At 39.7% G+C, this 23,035-nt stretch overlaps 3 protein-coding genes across 6 annotated transcripts in view; 1 reads left to right on the top strand and 2 right to left on the bottom strand.

Annotated features, from left to right (window-relative positions):
* Positions 1-14,575, bottom strand: part of PROCR (protein C receptor) — a 23,153-nt gene extending 8,578 nt beyond the window's left edge. Inside the window, exons 1-2 of one of the 2 annotated variants that reach the window (XM_032462181.1) lie at positions 14,453-14,575; positions 11,417-11,564 (exon numbers count right to left, since the gene is read on the bottom strand). The gene's annotated coding sequence lies outside the window, so the exon portion shown is untranslated. Of the gene's footprint in view, positions 1-11,416; positions 11,565-13,798; positions 13,885-14,452 lie in introns of those variants that run through there. The other variant, XM_014562540.2, reaches the window with a different exon arrangement.
* Positions 1-23,035, bottom strand: part of LOC116658005 (60S ribosomal protein L29-like) — an 801,314-nt gene that overhangs the window by 16,811 nt on the left and 761,468 nt on the right. The window lies entirely within an intron of this gene.
* LOC102508945 (ER degradation-enhancing alpha-mannosidase-like protein 2) overlaps positions 13,939-23,035 on the top strand; it is a 26,692-nt gene continuing 17,595 nt past the window's right edge. The window contains exons 1-5 of one of the 3 annotated variants that reach the window (XM_014562536.2): positions 13,939-14,136; positions 14,369-14,479; positions 16,294-16,333; positions 19,399-19,504; positions 22,753-22,797. In XM_014562536.2, coding sequence (XP_014418022.2) covers positions 14,030-14,136; positions 14,369-14,479; positions 16,294-16,333; positions 19,399-19,504; positions 22,753-22,797 — 409 coding nt within the window. In that variant the 5' untranslated portion in view covers positions 13,939-14,029. The other 2 variants (XM_032462173.1, XM_006188562.2) reach the window with 2 other exon arrangements.

Here is a 23,035-nt window from a genome sequence, read left to right as displayed (position 1 = left end):
AGTATAATTCCATCTATTTTTAGTTTAAATTTTTTATTTCTGTCCAAGTAATCCGTATATAATTCGATTCTTAGATGCAAAAATTTGTATGTGCGTATCTATGTATTTGTATATGCATAGGAAAAATGCTGGAAGGGTACCCTCAATAGAGATTACCTCTGGGGAATGGGATTAGATAAAGGGCTGTGAGGGGGATTCTGATTTTTTATTTTATACACTGTTTCTTGGAGGGAGAGATAATGTCATAGTAGAGTTGGAGAAAGCCCTGGGCATGTACCAGGCTCCCATTCTCTGAGCAGAATATATGCAAGAGTGTCCATTCTCACCTCTCAGTTGTTGCAAATCAACGTAGAAATGACAAAGTGTTTTTCCAGCTTATCAAAATGGTCTAGTCAGAAGGAGAATGGGGACCTTGTTTTCCTGGACTGTGACTTAGGAAAAGCGGAAGGACTTAAATCACTGCCAATTATATTGTCTTGCCTTTTATAAAAAATTATTATGAAACACTTTATATTTGAAGAATTAACTCATGCTTGAAGAATTTTATTACAAACATACATGTCCCTACCACGCAGCATAAGAAACAAAATATTAGCAATTTAATTGAAGCCCCCTCGGTACTCCTCTCCATCGTGTCTCTCACACCCCTGCCCCACTACCAAAGTAACCACGAATCAGAATTTCCTATTTTTTACATCCTTATATTTCTGTATACTTATATGACATGTGCATATATCCCTAAGTAATATGTAGTATATTTCATAGCTTGAACTTTATGTAAATGATATTGAAGTGCTCATATGCTTCTGCAACTTGCTTTTTTTACCTGGCTTTTTTTTTTTTTTTTTTGAATTTCATTGATTTTCTTCTTTCTGGTGGAGGTGCTGGGGATGGAACCCAGGACCTCACCCATGCTATGCAGACGCTCTACCACTGAGCTATGGCCCCACCCCCTCACCTGATATGTTAATAAGATTCATCCATGTTGCCATGTGTAGGTCCATTAATTTCCACTGCTCTAGAATATGCTATCTTATGACTACACTGGAATTTAGTGTCTAACAACAGAAGAATAGATAAATACAGATTCCCCCTCTTCTGCCCCCTCCCCAGTATTTTGCTATTATGAACAGTGCTGGTATGAATGTTCTTGTAAACGTTTTCTTGTGCATATGTGGGAGTTTTTGTAGGTGCAAACCTGGAAGTGGAATTCCTGAGTCATAGGGTATGTGTGTCTTCAGTTTGACTAGATATTGCCAAACTGCTTTCCAAAAAGGTTGGGCCAAATTTATATCTCAGTGAGTGGGTGAGATTTCCCTCGCTCCTCTTTCCTGCCAGCCCTTGGCATTGTCAGATGATTGGGTGGAAAATGGCACTTTGTTTTGGTTTTACTTTGCTTCATCTGATTCCTAGTGAGTTTGTACATTTTTGCTTTGCCTTTTTTCTCCCTTGTGAGCTAGGAGGGTGCTTTGGGATGGAGGGTAATAAAGTACAGGATTGAACCAGTTTGAAATTGGGGGCTGTGAGTCTTCCATCTAAGCAGGTAGGGCCTGGGTCACTGGGATTAAAGAGGATCCACACCAGTATGCACAGGGCTCACCACACTGAGATCTGCGGTGGAGGTAAGTGACATCATCAATAGCTCTTTCCCAAACACGCACCTTACACACCGTGCCCTGAAAATTAAATAGCAGTGACAACAACTATTATCATAGGTCACTTTTATCTTGGCTAGGAACAGTGTTAAATTCTTTACATAAATCATCTCACTTCATTCATATGCCAGCCCTACCAGGTAGGTTCCATTAACATCATTTTACTAAAAAAGGCTTTGAGAGAGAGAGTGACTTACCTAAGGTCATACAGTAGAAGCTATAATTTGAACCTACATCTCTCTCATGCCAAAGTTTGTGAATTTAACAACCACATAGTATCTCAAAATTGGGAGAGATCACTCCATCAATATAGTTTTGAACACATACTTCCACAATGCTTGAATATTTCTGTTATATGTAATATAAAACATGCCAAAACTTTGTACTGAGTGCTAGGCCTTTATTGCTTCCTCTGGGCAGACAGCACCAGGCTTATTTTCTCCGTGTGACAGGTTAGATTATTAAAGCACAGAAGCTTTTTGGATGAGTCGAGAAGTGCAGAGCAGAGATTTGAGCTCAAAGAGGATAGGGGTATGGGATTGGGTACAGAGAGAAGGAAGAGAGTATCGGGGGTAGGGAAGCTAGTGAGTTGGGGGCAGCTTGAGGGGTGTCCCCATCCCCCCTCTAAGCCCAGGGTTGGGGGTGGGGAAGAGACAAGAAATGCTGCAGTTGGAGCCAGAGCCTCTGCTGCATCTGGCCCAGGAGACGGAGGGGCAGAAAACCACAGAGCAGAGTGGGCACAGGGCCAGCCGCTGGGATTTACTGAGCCCTAAAGAATGAGGGTCCTGTTGAGCAAAGGGAAGTGAAGGAAGTAAGTAGTAGCATTTCCCACTCCAGAAAGCACATGCTGGGGAAGATAAGGGAGACAGGAAGCTGAGTGGGGGTCAGCACTGGTGTGGCTCCTAAGGGTGAGGAGAGGCCCTGCCAGGGCCGCAGGCTGAGCTAGGAACTGGCAGTGTGCCCAGCTTGACTTCAGAGGACCAGGCCTCTCCCTCTCTGTCAGCTACTGAAGATAGGCAGTTTCACCAGCCAGGCCCAACTCATATAACAACAGATAACAAGGTGTGGTCCCTTCAGAGATCACTGCCCCCTTAGGACAGGGAATAGTAATAATAGCATGTATTGGGAGCTGACAGTGTGCTAGGAACCATATGAAGTCAGCAGAGTACTTGTGTTTTATTCTCACTAGTGCCTTACGAGAAGTTTGACGACACGGCCATTACTCCCATTTTACAGATAAGGACACAGAGGCACGGAACAGTGAACTGACCTGCTGGAAGATACCCAACTAGTAAAGATAGATCTGGGACTCAAATGCAGGTGAGCTGTATCCCAAACATGCTTTTGTAGCTATTAGAGACGATCCTAAGAGGAAAAATGAGATGATTCATACAAAGTGCCAGAACATAGTACCTATTCGGTAGGTAGGAGACATAAGAAAGGAACTTGGCCTTAGGGGGGACAGACAGAACTGACCCTGCAGCAGGAAGAATGGAGGGTGGACATGAAGTAGGATTTCCTGAAGGGGAGGCAAAGGAATAGATATGAATCTTACTCAAGATTTCCTCCTGTACCCACTCCCACATCCCAACTTAGGAAATGTGAAAAGAAACCTGTACAGTCAGAATGATTCCGGCTCTTGCCTGCCTAGCAAGTGGTTGGAACCTGGTGTTTGGGCTTGGCTCCAACGCATCTTTCCAGCCTTATCTTTCCATGTATTCCAGTCTCAGCCAAATCTGCTCCTCTCGGTTTCCTAAACACAGAGCACACAAATGTTCTTTTCCCTTTCTTCATCTTGTCTTCAGATAAACAGATGTTCCAAATTTTAAGATGGTTAATTTTATCATCTCTTCTATTAGTTCATGCTTCTTGTGCCTGTGTGAGACATCTTTCCCTACCCTGGGGTCATGAAGATATTCTATTTACTTTAAAAAGCTTTATAGTTTTGTGTTTCACCTTTAGGTGTCTGGTATGAAATAAAGGTCAAGATGAATTTCCTTAATGTGGATATCCGGTTGTCCCAGCACCGCTTATTGAAAGTCTGCCCTTCCTTACTGATCTGCAGTGACTTCTCTGACTTGAGTAGAAGTGATTCTTTTGTTTCAATGACCTATTGAAATTGTATAGACTTATAATACATATCTATATCTTACAGGTCAAGTCTTCCCACCTTGTTCTTCAAGAGTGTCTTGGCTATTTTTGAATATTGAACTTCCATACATAAATTTTAGAATTATTTTACCAAGTGGATGGAATTTTAGTTGGTATTGCAATTGATGGCTTTGGGGAAAATTGACATCTTCACAATACTGAGTTATCCAATGCATAATAGACTATATCTCTTCATTTATTTACATCTCCTTTGGTGTCTCCCAGAGTTAGCTAAGTTTCTCTTCTAGATATCTTGCCCACCCTTGGTCAGATTTTTCTCCAGGTCCTTCATATTGTAAAATGTTATTGAAAAGAAATTTCGTGTTCTAATTGCTTATTGCTGATATATAGAAATACTGATAATTTTGTTGCATTGCTTTTGTATCTAAAAATCTTAATTAACTCTTTTAAAAAAATTAACTCTTTTATTTATTCCAATAATTATTTGTACATTCTTTTGGATTTTCTATATGCATAGGCATATCACTAGTAGATAGTGACAGCTTTATTTCTTCCTTTCTAATTTTTATACAGTTTCTTTTTTATAACCTATTGTCCTGTCTCTGACTTCTAGTGCCATGTTGAATAGAAATGATAGAAAATATAAGTGAGTATTCTTGTCATTTTCCTGGCTTAAAAAGGAAGATTTTTAATATTTTAATCATTAAATATCATGTTTGCTCTATTTTTAAAAAATATATACCCTTTATTGGATTAAGGAAGAGTTCTTTTATTCCTAGTTTGCTGAGTTTTTGTCATAAATGTTTTGAGTTTTTCAAGGCCTTTATCATTAGCTGATAAAATGATCATGTGATTTTCCATCTTTAATTTGCTAATGTGGCAAATGAGTTAAGTGACTAGTGTTAAACTAAACTTGCATTGCCGAGGACAACTTCTTCATGAGGGATTATCCTTTTTATATATATTTTACTCTTCTGCTGCTTTTCTCTAGACTTCCCCAGACCTTCCCCACTCTTTTAAAGCCCTGCTCAGATACCACTTCCTTCTGAAAGCCTTCCCAGATGCCCCTCACTACAACACTCTTCTCACAAAGCCAATAGAATGTTGCCTCCTGTTGTAGCTGCATTGTAACTATATTGTCACCTTCTATCCCCTTGTCTTCTCTCCTGGACTATAAACTCCTGCAGGGCATTTTGGTGCCCTCTTCTCAGCCCACTCCCTTCTCGCAGAACCCAGAGCAGAGGTGGTATCGAGTGTAACACAGAGGATGGGATCTGGGGTAAAGCTGCCTGGGCTCACATCTCAGCTTGGCCACTTGCTGGCTGTTGGATTGAGGGCCTGCCACCTGTCTCTTAGAGTTGTGAGAATAGGATGTTAGACGTGAATCCCTTAGTACAGCTCTGGGCATGTATTATTTTTGTTATCTTAGTCCATGGCTACTACACTCTATGCTTCTCTTACTCTGAACTGCTCACAGGTCATTTCCAAGAGCTTCTGAGAGCCATCTCATCTTCCTTGATTTTCTCTAAAGCTGTTCATATGCTGCTTCATTCTTTCAGTCAGTGGGCATTTATTGAGCACTTCCTGTGTGGTGAAGCAGACAAGATCCCTCCTCAGGAAGCAGACAAGACAGTCAAACAGGGGAGATAGACATATAGACAGACAATGATAATACAGTGTGATAAGTATTCAGACAGAGGGCTAGGGCGGTGGAGGACTGGGGCTGGGGAGCATGGGGGGCATCTAGCTTGTGAGAGTGGATTCCTCTGACTTAGCCTGAGGGTCAGACTAGACTTCACTGAGGAGGTGATGCCTAAGCTGGTCCTGCAGGACAACTGATGGATGGGAGTGGGGGTAGGGCAGGTGTGGGGAAGAGTTGTTTCAGTAGAGGGAGAAGAAGGTGCAAAAGAATATAAGATGACAAGAGAAAGGATATAACATGCTTCAGAAATTGGTACTTCTTAAGCGTGGCCGAAACAGAATAGGTGGTGAGGAGGGAGAAGTGATGTGAAAGGTAAGCAGGTGTCTGATGAAGAGTCTGTCATACTACAGTAAGGAATTGAGACTTTATCTGGAGGTAATTCTCACCCCCTTCTTTGGTCCACCTAACACCTATTAGAGTAGGAGTCACTGACTCCAGGAAGCCTTCCCTGACTTTCTGCCCACTAGCCTGTGTTGGCTTTTCCCTTGGTTCTACTATAGCCCTCTCTTTCCCCTTATCACAACCCTCACTTCTTTCCATGAGAATTATCTATTTAAGCATCTCTCCTTCATACCAAAAGCAGGACAGGGAATATGTTTTAACATTTCTGTAACATGAGGCTGGCAGAGTACATGGCACCTGGTAAATGCTAAATAGATATTTATTGGATGGATGAACCAGCACATAGGACATCCAGGGAAGGAAAGAAAATTGTGACCAGCAAAATGCCTGGCACATAAATGGCCCTTCAAAAATTATTTCATCTTTTTTGTGCACCAGCTTTCTCATCTGGGAAATGGGGATAAAACAGAAATTCCCTCAAAGGGGATGTTTTTAACATGCGGAGTATCCTTGACACTGAATGGCAGACCCTGGGTCAAGCACTTCACAGCATGTTAAAAAACATAATTCTCATGCAAATAGACAGTGAGCATAGGTCAGAGTTTCATTTAACTCATTAATAAGGGGACAAGCAGGATGACCAAGCCAGTTCAAAATAGAATATTAAAACTGGGGGTTTTATATTCAATGAAAAAAGAAAAATCTTGAAATGAGATTGCTAAATTATATACAAATGGATTAATGTCTTCCAGGGTAATAAAACTGTAACCTTTAGGATTATCTTCTCTACCAGACAGAAAAGGAAATCATCATATCTCACTACGTTACAGAATTGTAAAATGTCTGGGCCCTCATCAGTTGTGTAAATAATGTTGAATTTCTCTTCAGGGGCAGATGACTCTTAAGTAGACTCACTAATCAATGCTCTATTGTGACATCAAAAGGTCATGTAATCATCGTTTTACTTTAGTCACATGTTTTAGATAGTTTTCTTAACACTGGTAAGTTTAGTTTAACAGACACTGTTACTATTATAAAGCTCTCAATTAATATTTACTGAGAGGATTTTCACTCTATTAGGCTTTGTTCCTTCTCTCTGGTGTCAGAGTTTGGGACCTACAGAGTGGGTAGACTGAGGCGGGTACCCCATAGGATCCTATGCTCTTCCTTCCCTCAGCCTGGGGTGGCATTGGGCTAATTCTGTATCATTAAATAGGCAGAGAAAGGATCTGCTTTGGGCATCAGCAAAGCAGGTATGTACCCCTCTCCCCATAAGAACAAAAAATTTTTGAAAGTACTGGATATTTCCAAAAAGACAGAGAAGTAGATACCATGGGGAAAAAATCATAAATTTGTTGCACCACTATCCATTTATTTATTTTTCCCCATTTTTCAATGTAGAAAATTGTGGTTAAAAACATATGACATAAAATTTACCATTTAAACCATTTTAAATATACATTTCAATGGCATTAAGTACAGTCACAATGTTGTACAACCATCACCATCGACCATCTCCTGAACTCTTTTCATCTTGCAGAACTGGAACTCTGTACTTCTTAAATAATAACACATTGCCCTTATCCCCAGCCCCGGCAACCCTTCTGTTTTCTGTCTCTGTGAATTTGACTACTCTAGGTACCTCATATATGTGGTATCATACAATATTTGTTCTTTTGTGGCTGGCTTATTTCATTTAGCATCATGTCCTCAAGGTTCAACCAAGTTGTAGCATGTGTCAGAATTTCCTTCCTTTTTAAGGCTGAATAATATTCCATTGTATTTATATCACATTTTGTTTATTCAGTCATCCATTGATGGATGCTTGCTTTGCTTCCATCTTTTGGCTGTCACCTCCCTTTTTTATAGCATAAGATTATTTTTGTTTTGAATTGCCCATTTGGGTTGGACACCATTCTCAGGGCTTGAGATACTCAAAGATTGTAATCTGACTCAGGGTCTGGGACTGACCAGACTGTGAGACCATTTGTGGTTACTTCTTGATTCTGTATTTTCCTAAGTATAACCAGGATGACTAGTTTTCTCTAGGCAGATTTACCCACAGGTCCAAGTTTATGTGGAACATGAATGTTACAAAATGTGTCTGGGGCTCTGACATGCTGTAAAATTTGGATATGCTGGGGACAGGGGAAATTCAAGCATTTCTGTAAAGCAAGAGAAGGGAAATCTCTAGGAATAAACTAGTTATTTCTTGGCAGTCTGTAAGTATGTAGGATGCAAGCTCTGCTCTGGGAATTGGGAGAATCTTCTTGAACCACATGACTTCTAGATGCTAGAATAGGAATTCCCAGATATTTCCCTGCTAAAAGTAGTCAAGAGTATTGGGTCAAAAGAGAACTAAAATGCCTTGGAATCCAGCTTCAGGGAAATGAAATGTTTACTCTTTCCAGCAAAAAGGAAGGTAATGTTGAATGTAGAGTCACATGAAGCTAAAGCTAGGGGACACTGCAAAAGTCAATCAGATCTCCACTTTTTAATTCTGCATTGTCTTTTATTTATACAATTGTCATTAACTTCATCAATGCAGTAGAGTATAGCCTGTCTCAGTCCAAATCTTGGCTCTACCACTTACTCACTGTGAGACATTGGTTGTTATTAAACCTCTCTTCAGTTTCTAAGATATGTGCCTCAATTTTTTAAATCTTTAAAATGGTAATAATAATACTATTGTCTCAGAGGATGGTGGTAAGGACCAACGGTGCTGATGCATGTAGTACCAAGAATAGTGCGTGGGACATAGTAAATGCTACGTAAATGCTTGGTATTAATAATGCATTTTGGCTGCCTTCTTCTCCTTCTCTCTCTTCTTTTTCTTCTTCCTACTATTATTATTCAGTTTGCAAATAATCAAATCTCACTTGAAGTGTCGTCCTACAGTTTTATTCTGCTTCATGATTGTTTCAGGGGAAATTTTCTGCAGTTGGTGTGTGTTGAATTCTGTTTTCTGACTTTTTTTTGCAATAACTATGAATCTGTTAATATTTTTCATTGTCCTGAGAGGTAGTCGCATCCTCTCATTTTCCAGATTTGGAAACTGAATCCCCAAAATGGAAAGTAACTTGCCCAAGATCACACAGAGACAGTGACTAAACCAGTATGAGAACCAAGGCCTTCTGACCACAAGTCCAAGGCTTGTTCCACTTGGCACAGAGTCCAAGAAAACTGACCTTGGCTATTGATACAATCTGAGTGTCCTCCAGACACCCACAGAAGACTTGACCACTCTGTAATTCCAAGTATTTTCCAAAAGACATCTTTTGTTTCTATCAAAATTGCAAGCACTTCAAGGGAAAGGTCTATGGCTTGACTACTTTGTAATCTTCATTGTATGCCCAACAATATGCTTCAAACTTTTGAGGGCAGAAAGTATTGCCTATATCACCTTGGATAATTAGGGGCTGATGTTCAATAAATGGAACTAATTAATACACCCTTACTTTTGTTTTTTTGAAAAAGAGGAATGGGGGTAAGGAAGAGAATATTTACTAGGAAGTTAATATGTTTTAGTCGCTGTGCTAGAATTTTCACCACTATCCCATTTAATCCCCAGAAATCCTTTACAGCATTGTCAACTTCCAGATTTTGAATCAGGAAATTAAGGTTCAGAGTGATTAGGCAACTTACTATGAGTGTCTTCATGAGTAAATATTCAAGACTGACACTTCTCTCGTGGACTACAACTTTCTAGACTCTAATGTGACCACAGAGTGAGAGGTAAAGCTAGGAGAAAAGAGACCTAAACGATCCAGAAGGTTTAAAAAAAAAAAAGATTTTTTTCTCATGAGAAACCATAAAATCAGCCATATACACTGTGAAAATATAAGTCATCATCATATTTGTTCCATGACAGTGTGGAAATGCATATTGTCATCAGGCTAGAAAAAGAAGACAGAAAAATTATGAAAATTGAGCAGTCTTGCTCATGGAAAGAGACCTGTCAGAGGAGCATATAGCTCAGTGGTTGTGTGCTTGCTTAGCATGCACAAGGTCCTGGGTTCAATCCCCATCACCTCCATTAAGAAATAATTAAGTAAACAAACCTAATTACTTCCCTATCCACACCCCCCCCCCCCCATGAAAGAGACCTATCATTACCAGATCTAGGCAACCTGGCCCCACTCTCTGTGCAAACATTTTTGAATGGAGACAAAAAGATAAGCTATAGGACTTATATGGAGAAGGATAATTAGGCCTGGACGAGTTTCATAGCATGGAAGGGCCCAGACCTGAAAAGTGTTTAGTACTTGTGCTGGGCTAAAAAAAATGGCCCCCTAAAGATAATTAGATCTTAATCCCTGGAATCTGTAAGTATACCAAATTTGGAAAAAGAGTCTTTGCAGATGTGTTTAGGTTAAAGATCTTGAGATGGGAGGTTACCTTGTGTTATCCAGGTGGGCCCCAAATGCAATCACATGAGTCCTTATAAGAGAAAGGCAGAGGGAGCTGTGACACACACCTGCAGAGGAGGAGGTGATGTGAACACAGAGGCAGAGATTGGAGTGATATGGTCACACGCCATGGAATTCCAACAACATTCCCTTCTCAAAGAGAAGCTAGAAAAGCAAGGAGCAGATTCTTCCCTCGGGCCTCCAGGGGGACTGTGGCCCTGCCAACATCTTGATTTTGGCACACAGAAACTAATGTTAGACTTCTGACTTCCAGAACTGTGAGAAAATACATTTCTGTTGTTTTAAGCCACCAAGTTTGTGGTAATTTGTTACAGTAGTCACAAGAAACTAATATGTACTCCTGTGCTGTTTATCTGAGTCTCAGTTTATTGTTATCTCCTTTCCCATCTGGCACTTCCAAGAAGAGTTTCCAAAAGCATCCCAATATTTTTTATGTGTTTCTTCTGCCAGGCACTGTGACAAACACTTTACGTGTAATAGCTCAATGAACCCTTATAATCCTATTAGGTAGATACTAATATTATTCTTAGTTATAGATGAGTAAAATGAGGCTCAGAAGGAAAGCTGGTGGGACCACACTAGTGGATGGAACTAGTATTCCTACTCAGGTATGCTCAAATCTAAAGCCCACACTTTAAGCCTCTATATTGTACTACCTCAAGCTCTCTGGGTTAAGTCAGGGTTTTAATTCTTGTATCTACTGACATGATGGCATTTCAGGACATTTATCTGAGTGATAATTTCAAGGATGCTGGACCAAAGGAGACCAAATGTACCTTCATTCCAACTCAAAGAACTGAGCTGCGACTTCCCTCTGACTCTTTTTCAGCAGAAAAGAGGATAGCCAATTCTAGCATTACAGAAAGCTCAAGTTAAGAGCACCTCAAAGATTCATTTGTTCAGATTCCTCACTTATAGATGAAAAAGCTGGGTTCAGAGAAGGGGAATACCTGCCTAGGGTCACAAATAGAGGCTTTAAGTGGTAAAGCTGGGATTGAAATCCAGGTCTCACTTCAAATCCAGGGTTGATTCTATGGCACATCGCGCTGCCCAAAGTCATGGGTGTTGCTCTGGTCTAAGATACTGACCAAACTCTGGGAACTTGCACGAAGGAAAATGGAAAAGTGGGTCTTGACCTTCTCAAAGCTATAGTGCCCCAGGGTCTTCATTCTCACCTGGAATAAACTTCTGGGCTGCAACCACTGAGATGGTCCAGGGAATCGGGAGGGGGAAGCTTCTTCCTTCGGATGGAGACTGAAGAGACTGTGATGATGTGACCCCATCCCAAATGGGAGGAGAGGAATGTCAAGAATTCACGAATACCTAGAACGGAAGGGATTTCCAAAAATCTCAAGGGTGGCAGCTTTGGACAAATAAATGGAAGTAAGTTGTACCTTACACAATTAGCTGGGAACTGGTTTGGGAAACTTAATATGCTTACTTATGGTAAAGGCTGGACATTATTCATCCATCTTTACATACATCCACTCAATAAATATTGAATCCCTGCCAGTCTCTGCCTTCATGCTTAATAAGCATGCAGTTAAGAAAAAAGAGATAATATATTTAAAGTACTCCGTACAGTCTTAGTACACAATAAGTGCTTAAAAATGTTGCTAAGAAACTGGAGACAACACAAACAGATAGAAAGATGTACTGTTTCCTTCGACTGGAAGAATTAATATTGTTAAAATGGCCATACTAAGGCAATATACAGATTCAATGCAATCCCTATAAAAATATCAATGGCTTTTTTCACAGAGTTAGAATGAATAATCTTAAAATTTGTATGGAAACACAGAAGACCCTGAATAGTCAAAACAATCTTGAGGAAGAAGAACAAGGCTGGAGAAATCATGCTCCCTGACTTCAGATTATACTACAAAGCTACAGTAATGAAAACAGTATGGTACTGGCACAAGAACAGACACATAGATCAATGAAACAGAATAGAGAGCCCAGAAACAAACCCATGCACTTATGGTCAATCTATGACAAAGGAGGCAAGAATATACAATGGAGAAAAGACAGTCTCTTCAGTAAGTGGTGCTGGAAAAACTGGACAGCTACATGTAAAAGAATGAAATTTGAACATTCTCTAACACCATGTACAAAAATAAACTCAAAATTGATTAAAGACCTAAATGTAAGACTGGAAATCATAAAACTCCTAGAAAAAACACATAAATTTTGACATAAATTTTAGCATTTTTTTTGGATCAGTCACCTAATGCAACGGAAACAAAAGCAAAAATAAACAAATGGACCTAATCAAACTTAAAAGCTTTTGCACAGCTAAAGAAACCATCAACAAAATGAAGACAATCTACTGAATGGAAGAGAATATTTGCAAATGATACAACAGATAAGGGGTTAATATCCAAAATATATGAACAGCTCATATAACTCAACATCAAAAAACACAAACAACCCAATTAAAAAATAAGTAGAAGACCTTAATAGAAATTTCTCCAAAGAGGACGTGAAGCTGGCCAGCAGGTACACGAAAAGATGCTCAACATCATTAATCATCAAGGAAATGCAAATCAAAACCACAATGAGATATCACCTCACACCTGCAGAATGGCTTTCATCAAAAAACAAACAAAAACCACAGAAATAACAAATGTTAGCAAGCATGTGGAGAAAAGGGAACCCTTGTACATTGTTTGTCGTGCAGCCACTGTGGAAAACAGTATGGACATTTCTCAAAAAACTAAAAATAGAACTACCACATGACCCAGCAATTCCATTCCTGGAAGAACACAAAAACACTAATTTGAAAAGATATATGCACGTCAATGTTTATAGCAGCATTATTTACGTTTGCCAAGATATGGAAGCAACCAAAGTCCATCAACAGATGAATGGATTAAGAAGATGTGGTATATGCATATACAATGGAATACTACTCAGCCATTAAAAAGAATGAAAATTTGCCATTTGCAACAACATGAATTGACTTGAAAGGTATTATGCTAAGTGAAATAGGTCAGACAGAGAAAGAAAAATACTGTATGATATCACTTATATGTGGAATTTAAAAAATACAACAAACTAGGCAGGACGGTATAGCTCAGTGGTAGAGTGCATGCCTAGCATGCACGAAGTCCTGGGTTCAATCCCCAGTACCTCCATTAAAAAAAAAAAAAGAAAAACCTAATTACCTCCCCTCTCCCCCCAAATACAACAAACTAGTCAATATAACAAAAAAAGAAACAGACTCACAGATAAAGAGAACAAACTAATGGTTACCAGTGGGGAGAGGCAAGGGGGAAGGGGCAAGATAGGGGCAGAGGCTTAAGAGGTACAAACTATTATGTATAAAATAAACGAGCCACAAGGATGCATTGTACAATACAGAGAAAATAGCCAGTATTTTATAGTAACTGTAAATGTAGTATAACCTTTAAAACCAGAATCACTATACTATACACCTGTAACATATAATATTGTATATCAACTACACTTTAATAAAAAATAATTAAATAAAAATAAAAGCTTAAAAAATGTTGTTGCTAAGACATTAATTAATAACTAGTATTTGTAATACCCACTGTCTTTGAGACACGTTGATCTCAGCTTCACCGACTATATATCCCACATGCTCCTAGCTTGGGTTCCGCCGCCCATTGCACACTGGGGCTTGTAGTCCGGAAGTGAGTGGTTGATTCATCAGCGCGCATGCGCCATGGCGCGAATTCCCGGAAGAACCGGCAGAGGTTCCCAGGATGAGCTGGGGGTTGTGGCTGCTGCTGCGGCGGCTGCGCTGACAGTACACGAACTCTATGCCTTTCCGGCTGCTCGTCCCGTTTGGCCTCCTCTGCGTGCTGCTGGCCCTGCACCATGGTGCACCGGGCCCCGATGGCACCGCGCCCGACCCCGCCCACTACAGGTGAAGGGGGCCAGTCTCCCAACTTTCCGTAGTTGGGGAATGGGAAGCGCAGACCCGGTCCCTTTCCTTTCCCTCCATCCCAGGACCCCCATCCTGACCTGTTTGGACCCCGCCACTGGGCTCCCGGCAGAAATCAGGTGCTGATTCCCATTTTCCGCCTTATTTTTTTTTCTTTTCCCCTGTCTCGTTTCGTTTGGTGGTCCCCTGCCTTATTTCTCGTACCCCGCCCCAGGGAGCGAGTTAAAGCCATGTTCTACCACGCCTACGACAGCTACCTGGAGAATGCCTTTCCCTACGACGAACTGCGACCTCTCACCTGTGACGGGCACGACACCTGGGGCAGGTAGTGCAAGGGGAGGAACAAGGGGGTGGCCTTGATCTGGCCGTCCGGTCCTAGGCGGGCGGGTCTGCTGGGGCTGGTGGCTTCATGGTCTCCTTACCGTTTCCGGAAAAGCTCATAGCCAGGGTGAGATCGCGTTCTTTCCAGTTCAGGCTAGCAACACCAGGATCCACCCAGCCTCCTGGAAAGTTGGATCCCATCGTGGAAAAAGCCTGGGGTAGCCTGGTGGGCTGGACCTCTGGGCTTCCGCCATAACAGTAACAGGCATCAGCTGTTGGGATCTGGGCAAATCCTTGGAGTCTAGGATATGTGGAAGGGCTTCCAGAAGTCAGAAGACCCAACCCCTTCATGTTATAAGTGGGCAAACAGGCCCAGGAGGGGATGTAACTCTCCCAAACAGGAAACTTCAGAGCCTTTGTTAGTGTAACTGAAACACACTTCCCCCTCACATCCCTGACTGCTTCTTGAGATCTCAGCTCAAAATGTCACCTCAGCATCAGTTCCCCTAACTATCCAACCCCAACAGGTCACTCTCACAAATCACCTGTTTTATTCCTGGCACTTCTCACTCTCTGATACTATCATTTCACTTGTCTGTTAGTTTGTCTTTCTTACTTCCACTAGAGTAAAAATATATGAGAGATGGGATGCTGTATTTTTCCTTGCTGAGTGAGGGAGGAATCTGCATTTAGCTGAAGATGATATTGATTAAACACTGTGCTAACCATTTTACTTGTGTCATCTCATTTAATTAGCACCCCCAGGAGTTAAGTGCTGTTATTTCTGTTTTACAAATGAATATGCTAAGGACTAGAGAAGTAAACTAGACAAAATTTGTGCTGGTTTTTGTTTTTTTAGTTGAAAAAAGTAATACAAGCAAATGGCAAATTCAAGCAGTGAATGTCACATAATAAAAAATAAATATCTCCCACGCCCTAGAACTCCAATTACTGTTAACTTTCTTGTATATCCTTCCAGAAATACTTTTGGTTTATATGATCATATAGGTATGTATATGTGTGTGTTTTTAAGTTAACTTCTTAAAGGTGTAACTTACCTAAAATGCACCCATTTAAAGTGTATAGTAATCACTGTCACAGTCAAGGTAGAGAACATTTCTGTCACCCTAAAAAGTTCCCTTGTGGCCCTTTATAGTTAATTCCTCCACCACCACTGAGCCAAAAAACTACTAATCTGCTTTCTGTCTATGTCTCTTTTTGAAGATACCGTTAGAAACATACGACACAGCCTCTTCTGTACCTTGTCATTTTCATTTACACAGTTAAAAGATACACAGTTTAAGTATCTTCACATTAGCCCACAGAACTCTTGATAACAATCTTTTTGACAACCTCATTGTTTTGCACTGTTTGAATGTATTATAGTTTAGTTAATCACTCTTCAACTGGTGTACATTTGGGTTATTTCTGGCTTTTTGCTGTTCTAAATACAATATTGCCATGAGTGTTCTCAAGCATACAGTTCTGCACACTGTGAGATAAATTCCTAGATGTGGAAATTCCTGTGCTCTGAGATACAATCTTATACTGCCTCCCTATGGCAGAGGAGAATGCCAGAGAATGTAGGTGATATGTTCAACTACAGTCAGCCACAGCAGCCCACCTCCCAGGTGCCTTAAATGGGTCAGAGTTTCCCAGCAATTTTCACTGGCTTCTCTGTTGTGACTGCCAGTAGGACTGGCAGAGATATTGCTGTGCCTTTCTTGTTAGTTTTTGGAGTGTCTGATCTGGGGCAGCCTTAGTTTTTGATGTTTGATTTTCTTACTAAGCATCTGGGATTTTTTTGTCCTTTCACAGTTTTTCCTTGACTCTAATTGATGCTCTGGACACCTTGCTGGTAAGTGTCTCATCTATTCCTTTTTTCTCCAACATTGCATAACCTACATCCTTCCTCTTTTGGCAGCTTGACTGTGGGTGAAAAATGAGTTCTTCACCTAGCCCTATTATTTTTCATCTTATGATTCTAGAACCATCGGGTTCTGGATGCCCAGCTAGAGGAAAATGATGAATTCCAACTTATTCAGATTCATTTATGCAGCAAATGTTTCTAGAGGACCTTATAAACACAGAACTATGATAAGCCTGTATAACTCTGTGGGGGATACAGAAGCTTTGATACCCTCTTTGTTTTCAGAGGCTTACATTCTAATGGTCAATTCAGTAATAAAAATGCTGACAGTAACCAGTTAGTGTGTTACATGTAGGGCTTGTGCTAAGCGCTTTACATGTGTTATCTTGTTTATTGCTTCCAACAACCCCATGAGATAAGTACCTTATCTCTTTTTGCAGCTGAGAAATCTGATGCTATAGAAAGGGGGAATGGTTTGGCTGGGGTGCACAGTTATTAAACGGCAGGGCTAGGACTTGAACCCAGTTCTGTATGATTCCAAGCTTTAACCATCATCCTTAAAAAGACCACAAGAAAGATTTTCATACCTTTCCCCCTATTTCACTATTTCTGGTTCTCTGTCACCCCTACTCATTTTTATAATATTTACATGATAGTTTTGTGATCACTCTATAGATATAATTTAGCTGCTTTTTTTTAGGCTTAAATTTGTATATTATCTATCCATCAAATATTTATTTATTGTTGAGGGCCAACTGTGTACCAAGCACAGGGCTAAGCTCTGGAGTTATGATGGTGAGTTTAAGCAGACATGGTCCCTGCTTTCCTGGAGTTTATGATTTAAGTGAGGGCAACAAAGAATGACCCTAAAGAATATATAATTACAAATTGAGGTGAGTGCCGTGTCAGAAAGGAACATGGTTCTGTGAAACGACCTAGAGTGAGGGGGTCAGGAAAGACTTTCCTAAAGTAGTGAGATGATACTTAAGTTGGGATCTGAAGGAGAAGTGAGTATTGACTCAGGAAGCAGGGGTGGAAAAAGTGGCCAGGCAGAGGGAACAGCCTGTGTGTGCAAAGTCCTTGTGGCAGGAGAGAGTGTGGCAAGTGCAGTGAGTTAAAGGAAGGCCAGTTTGGCTGAAATGTGGAGAAGGAAAAGGAAGAAGCAAAGTGGAGCTGGAGGGATAGAGAGGGATCAGATAATGCAAGTCTTTGTTCACTATGTGAAGGATTTGGATCATTAATTTGAGGGCAATGGAAGGCCACTGGGATTACTCAAGTAGAGGTCAGGAAATGATGAGATTTCTGTTTTGAGAAGATCTCTGGCTGCAATGTGGAGAAGGATTCATATAATCATTCAGCAAACATTTTGTAAGTAATTGCTTCATGGACTGCACTCAGCACTCTGGGGGAATGCCGGAGTGAGTGAGGCTCCTGCCTATGCAGAGATTCTTGACATGTGGTAAGAAACAGATGCCCTAAGAGTTGGGATAAACTTACTGGAGTCTTTGAAAGGAAGAGGAGGTTAATTTCAGCTGGAGGAATCAAAGGCTTCCTAGAGAAGGCGACATTTAGACAATAGGTTGGTTTTGGAAATGGGAAGATACAAGGTGTGATTTCTGGTAGAAGGAACAGCACACCTGAAGGCAGAACATCAGGGAATAGCGGGTCCAGTTTTGCTGAAGTGAGTGAGACTAGGGTAGCTGAACAATGAGAAACGTGGTCAGAAGGATAGATTGGGTCTAAATCAGAGGTCCTTGAATGCTGAGATAGTCAGGATTATTTTGGTTGCAAGTGACAGAGACTCAAATCAAACTGATTTAGACAGGAAGAAAATTTACTGAGTCATATAACTAAAAAGTCTAGGTAAAGACTGGCCTGAGTCCTAGCTGGTTCCAGATAAACAGTGTCATTAGGAATCTCTTTTTCTGTCTCTTATTTCTGCCTTCTTTGCTGGCTGTATTCTCAGGCTCTCTGTAAGCTGGCAGGGTAGTCAACAGTAACTCCAGACTTCCATTCCACTTATTCAGTAACCTGTGTGTGGAGAGGATTAGTCCTTTTCTATTAATTCCAGGGACTGAGTCTTATTGGTCTGGCCTGGGTCACACATCTATCCCTGAACCCATCATGTGGCCAAGGGATATAGAATGCTGGCTGGTCCAGGTGAAATGCCCATACTTGGAGCTGAAGGGATGGAGTCAGCTTCTTCTAATTCCAAGAGTAACTGTAGAAGAAGGGTGATTCCTCAAGGGAAAGTACGGGCACTATTGTCAGAATAAAAGGTATTAGGATTGCATTTGGCTCATGGTTTAAACAAAAAGTAATTTTCTCAAGTAAAAGAGAATTGGAAGGTAATCTTTAGCACTGGGTCAGCTGCTCAACTGTGCCATCAGGGACCCAAGCTCTTTGTATCCTTCCATTCTACCATCATTAGTATATTGACTTTCATTCTCATGCTTGTACCTCATGGTCCAAGAGTAAAAGCCATGCCAGCTGTGCCTTGTCCCTTTTTATTAGGGAAACAGAAGCTTTCTGAGAAGTGCCCCCAGTAGACTTCTCAAGGCTCAGAATTTGCTGGTTATACAATCACCTCTAGCAGCAAAGAAGGCTGAGAAAACAAGTATCTGGATTTCTAGTCTTGATGGCTGGAAGCTACAAGGGTAAAGGAGTTGTAAATCAGTATTGGTCCAACCAACCTGTAGTATTTTCCACAAGAATGAATGTGACAAGATTAAAAACAACAGATACCCACTGAAAATGTCAAACTAAGATTTCCTTATGTGGTCTACGCTCCTTATATTATTTCCATTTATATAAGTACATAAGGATTCTTAAATTGGTACCGAAGAATTTCCTTAACCAGTCTCTTGATATTGAATCTGAATGATTATTAACTCTCAGTGTTTTCTCCTATTATCATTAGTCCTAGAACAGAAACTGCAAATCTTATGTTAAATAAGTGAGAGTCACATGAGATAGGGTCCTAGAGTCTGAATCTGGCATCTTCAGTGCCTACAAGCCTGAGAGCCTCACTGTCAGGTTTCTCTTTCCTCCAGATTTTGGGGAATGTCTCAGAATTCCAAAGAGTGGTTGAAGTACTCCAGGACAACGTGGACTTTGATATTGATGTGAACGCCTCTGTGTTTGAAACCAACATCCGAGGTGAGGACTGCCTTCTACGGCCCTTGGAAGAAAGGAGAATGTGGAATTTTGGCTTCTGTGTAAGCCAAGAGATGGTAAATAGGATCTTAAGGGCCAGCCCTACCAGGGCACTTGACTCAAACCAGACTGACAGGGCTCTTCTTCCCTCCTGAAAGGTGGAGTGGGAGGTCTTGGGATCGCTCATCCGTTTCAGACATGAAAGTGAGCAGGGGACAGAGAAAAGATTGAAGAGAAATTTGCCAAAATTACTCACGTATTTAACATATATTTGGTATTAGGCATTCAGCCACGAGCAAGAAAGATGTAATCCTTGCCTTCTTGGAGCTTACTGCCAATAGAACTTTCTGTGCTGATGATGGAAATGTTTTATATCTGTGTTGTCCAGTACAGTAGCTACTAGCCACATGTGGCTATTGAACATTTGAAATATGTCTCCTGTAACTGAAGAGCTGAATTTTTCATTTCATTTTATTTTAATGAATTTAATTTTAAATAGTGACAAGTGGTTAATGATTACTGTATTACCATTTTACACAGTGCAAGTCTACAGTATTAATTTCCAAACCTGGCTGCCCATCAGAACTACTTGGGACCTTTTAAAAAGTTCACATGTCTAGACTCCACTCTAAATCTAATGAATTGGGATCTCTGGGTTGGCTCTAGGACCAGTATTTTAGCAGATCCCCAATGATTCTTACAAAGCTAGCACAACTCTTATTTTCAGTGAGCTTCTAGACCACCAGTGGCTTAACAGCTGTTACCTCTGGATGGCAGAGTTACATTTTTTTCCTCCTTATTTTGATCATCTTTATTTTGTATGTAATTTGCAATGATTCTATTACTGTTATGTGATAAATAATTAAAAAAAAAAAAAAAAAGACTAGAGAGCAGAGGGACAGCAGTATGAAATCCTGGCTTAGAATCAGACCAGAGTTTGAGGCCATGCTCATTGCTGTGTCAGAGAACTTCTGAGCTTGATTTCTCGTCTATAAATTAAGGTTGTCTTTATACCTTAGTTTCTAATATGAATATATATCAGCTTTCTTTTGGTTGACATTTGCCCAGAGTGTCTTTTACTTCTCTTTTATTTTCAGTCTTCCTGTATTTTTATGATTAAACGTATCTTTTGTAATTTACATACTATATTTTGTTTATCCATTCTGATAATCCTCTTTTAACTGAAGCATTTAATCTATTTACATTTAGTGAAATTACTGATGTATTTGCATTCATTTCTATGGTACTACTTTGTGCTGTTTGTCTGATCTCCTCTAGGTCCTTTTTCTTTTTTATGCCTTCTTTAGATTGACTCTATATTCTCTTATTCCATTTTCCTCTTACTAACTTAGAAATTACACACAGTATCTAGCTGATTAAATAGTTCTCCTAGAAAATTCAACAAGCATAACGAAATTTAAAATTAATGAAAAATTATTCTCCTCCTGAATAGTACAAAACCTGGCTCTGAGGATATCCTTACCTGTATGCTATAGCTACATATTTTAATTATTTGTTTTAAGCCATCCACACATTATTGTTGTTCTGTATAGTTGAAGTTTTAGATTTACTCATATATTTACCACTTTTTGGACCATCTTTTCTTCTTGTGTCTCAGACCTTATACCTGTGATCCCCTTCCTTCTACCTGAAGTATTTCCTTTAGAATGTCCTTTAGTGCAGGTGTGTTCTTGGCAAACTTTCCCAGCTTTGTTTGTATGAAAATGTCTTTATCTCATTGTCTTTGTTTGGTCTCTGGGGATATTTTTGCAGGGCATATGGCTCCTGGCGGATGATTTTTTTTTATATACAAACATTTTTTGTTGAGTTATAGTCATTTTACAATGTTTTGTCAAATTCCAGTGTAGAGCACAATTTTTCAGTAATACACGAACATACGTACATTCATTGTCACATTCTTTTTCGCTGTGAGCCACCACAAGATCCTGTATATATTTCCCTGTGCTACACAGTACAATCTTGTTTATCTGTTCTACGTTTTGAAATCCCAGTGCCTTCCCACCTCCCGGTGGATGATTTTTTGGTCTTAGCATGTTGAAGAAATTTTTCTATTGTCTTCTGATCTTATTGTCATTGTTGAGAAGTAATCTGTCCATCTAATTGTTATTTCTTTGTAGATAATCTGTTTTTTTTTTTCCTCTTCACTCTGACTGCCCCCTCTTTTTAAAAACTTTTTAAAGTTTTGGCAACTTTTTGAAGTTTGGAAAATTTCAAAAATACAAAAAAACTAGAGAAAACAGTATAATGAACTGGATGTACCCATCACTCAGCTTTAACAGTCACTATTACATGGACTCTGGCTGCTTTTTTGCCTGTGGTGTTCTGCATTTTTATCATTTTATATATATAAATGTGGATTTCTCTTTATTATTTTGCTTGGGATTCCTGGATCTAAGAATTGGTATATTCATTAGTTTTAGAAAATTCTGAACTATTTTCTCTTCAAATATTGCCTCTCCCCCATTTTTACCTCTTCTCTTTTTAGAACTCCAATCAGAAATGTATAATACCTTCTTACTGTATCCTCCAGGTCCCTTCTGTATTTTTTTTAAAGCATTTTGTCTCTCTGTGTTTCATTTTGAATAATTTTTTTTGAGTTTGTCTTCAAGCCCACAAATCCTCTCTTCAGGTATATCTTATCTGCTGTTAAATCTATCTATATAATTTTAAATTAAAAAAATTTTAATTATTATATATTTAATTTTTAGAAATTCTGTTTGGTTCTTTTATAAATAGGCTTGATCACTTTTATAATTTCTTGCTACTTACTCATGTATTCCAACCTTTCTTTTATTTCTTTAAATATATTACACGTACTTATTTTGTGTTCTGTGTCTGATAATTCCAATATCTGAAGTCTTGTCTTGCTGTTTTTTCTGCTGGCCCTTACTCATAATGCTTTGTTTCTGTGTATGTTTCATGATCTGTTTATATTTTAATGTATGCTTATTGTCTAGACTTTATCTGTGGGGTTCTTTGAGGCCTTGGTCGAATGTGAGTTTTTCCAGATATGTATTTTATTTACTACTGCCATGTGGCTGAAGGCTCCTCCCAGGCCCACATATGGCTGGAATAAAAGGCTTCCAGAGAAGATCCTTGGTCTGAGTGTTAGGAACCTTTAACTTTTTTTTTTATTGAGTTATAGTCATTTTACAATGTTGTGTCAGATTCCAGTGTAGAGCACAATTTTTCATTAATTCAACCTTACACGGAGTATGTACTTCTTCCAGATCCCAGTTTTATGGAGGGATCTTTTATCAGACTCCACACTTTGGGTAGGTCCTGCCTTTGTCTCTTATTCCTTGTTGATCAGGAGGAGGGGAAAACTGAAGCTCAAGGTCACTAATTTTTTTTAGGGGGAGGACCATTTGAGATATCTGTTTGGCCATATTTCCAGCTATATACCCTTTGTGTCTTTTTATGTCCTAAATAGTATATAATATATTGAAATAGATAAATGAATAAAATGAAAGTAATAAGTATCCTCCTCTCCCTTCCTTGGTCTTGGGGGGC

This window comes from Camelus ferus, chromosome 19, assembly GCF_009834535.1.
Source record: "Camelus ferus isolate YT-003-E chromosome 19, BCGSAC_Cfer_1.0, whole genome shotgun sequence".
NCBI classification, from domain to species: Eukaryota; Metazoa; Chordata; class Mammalia; order Artiodactyla; family Camelidae; genus Camelus; species Camelus ferus.
This window is presented reverse-complemented; position numbering and strand designations above follow the sequence as displayed.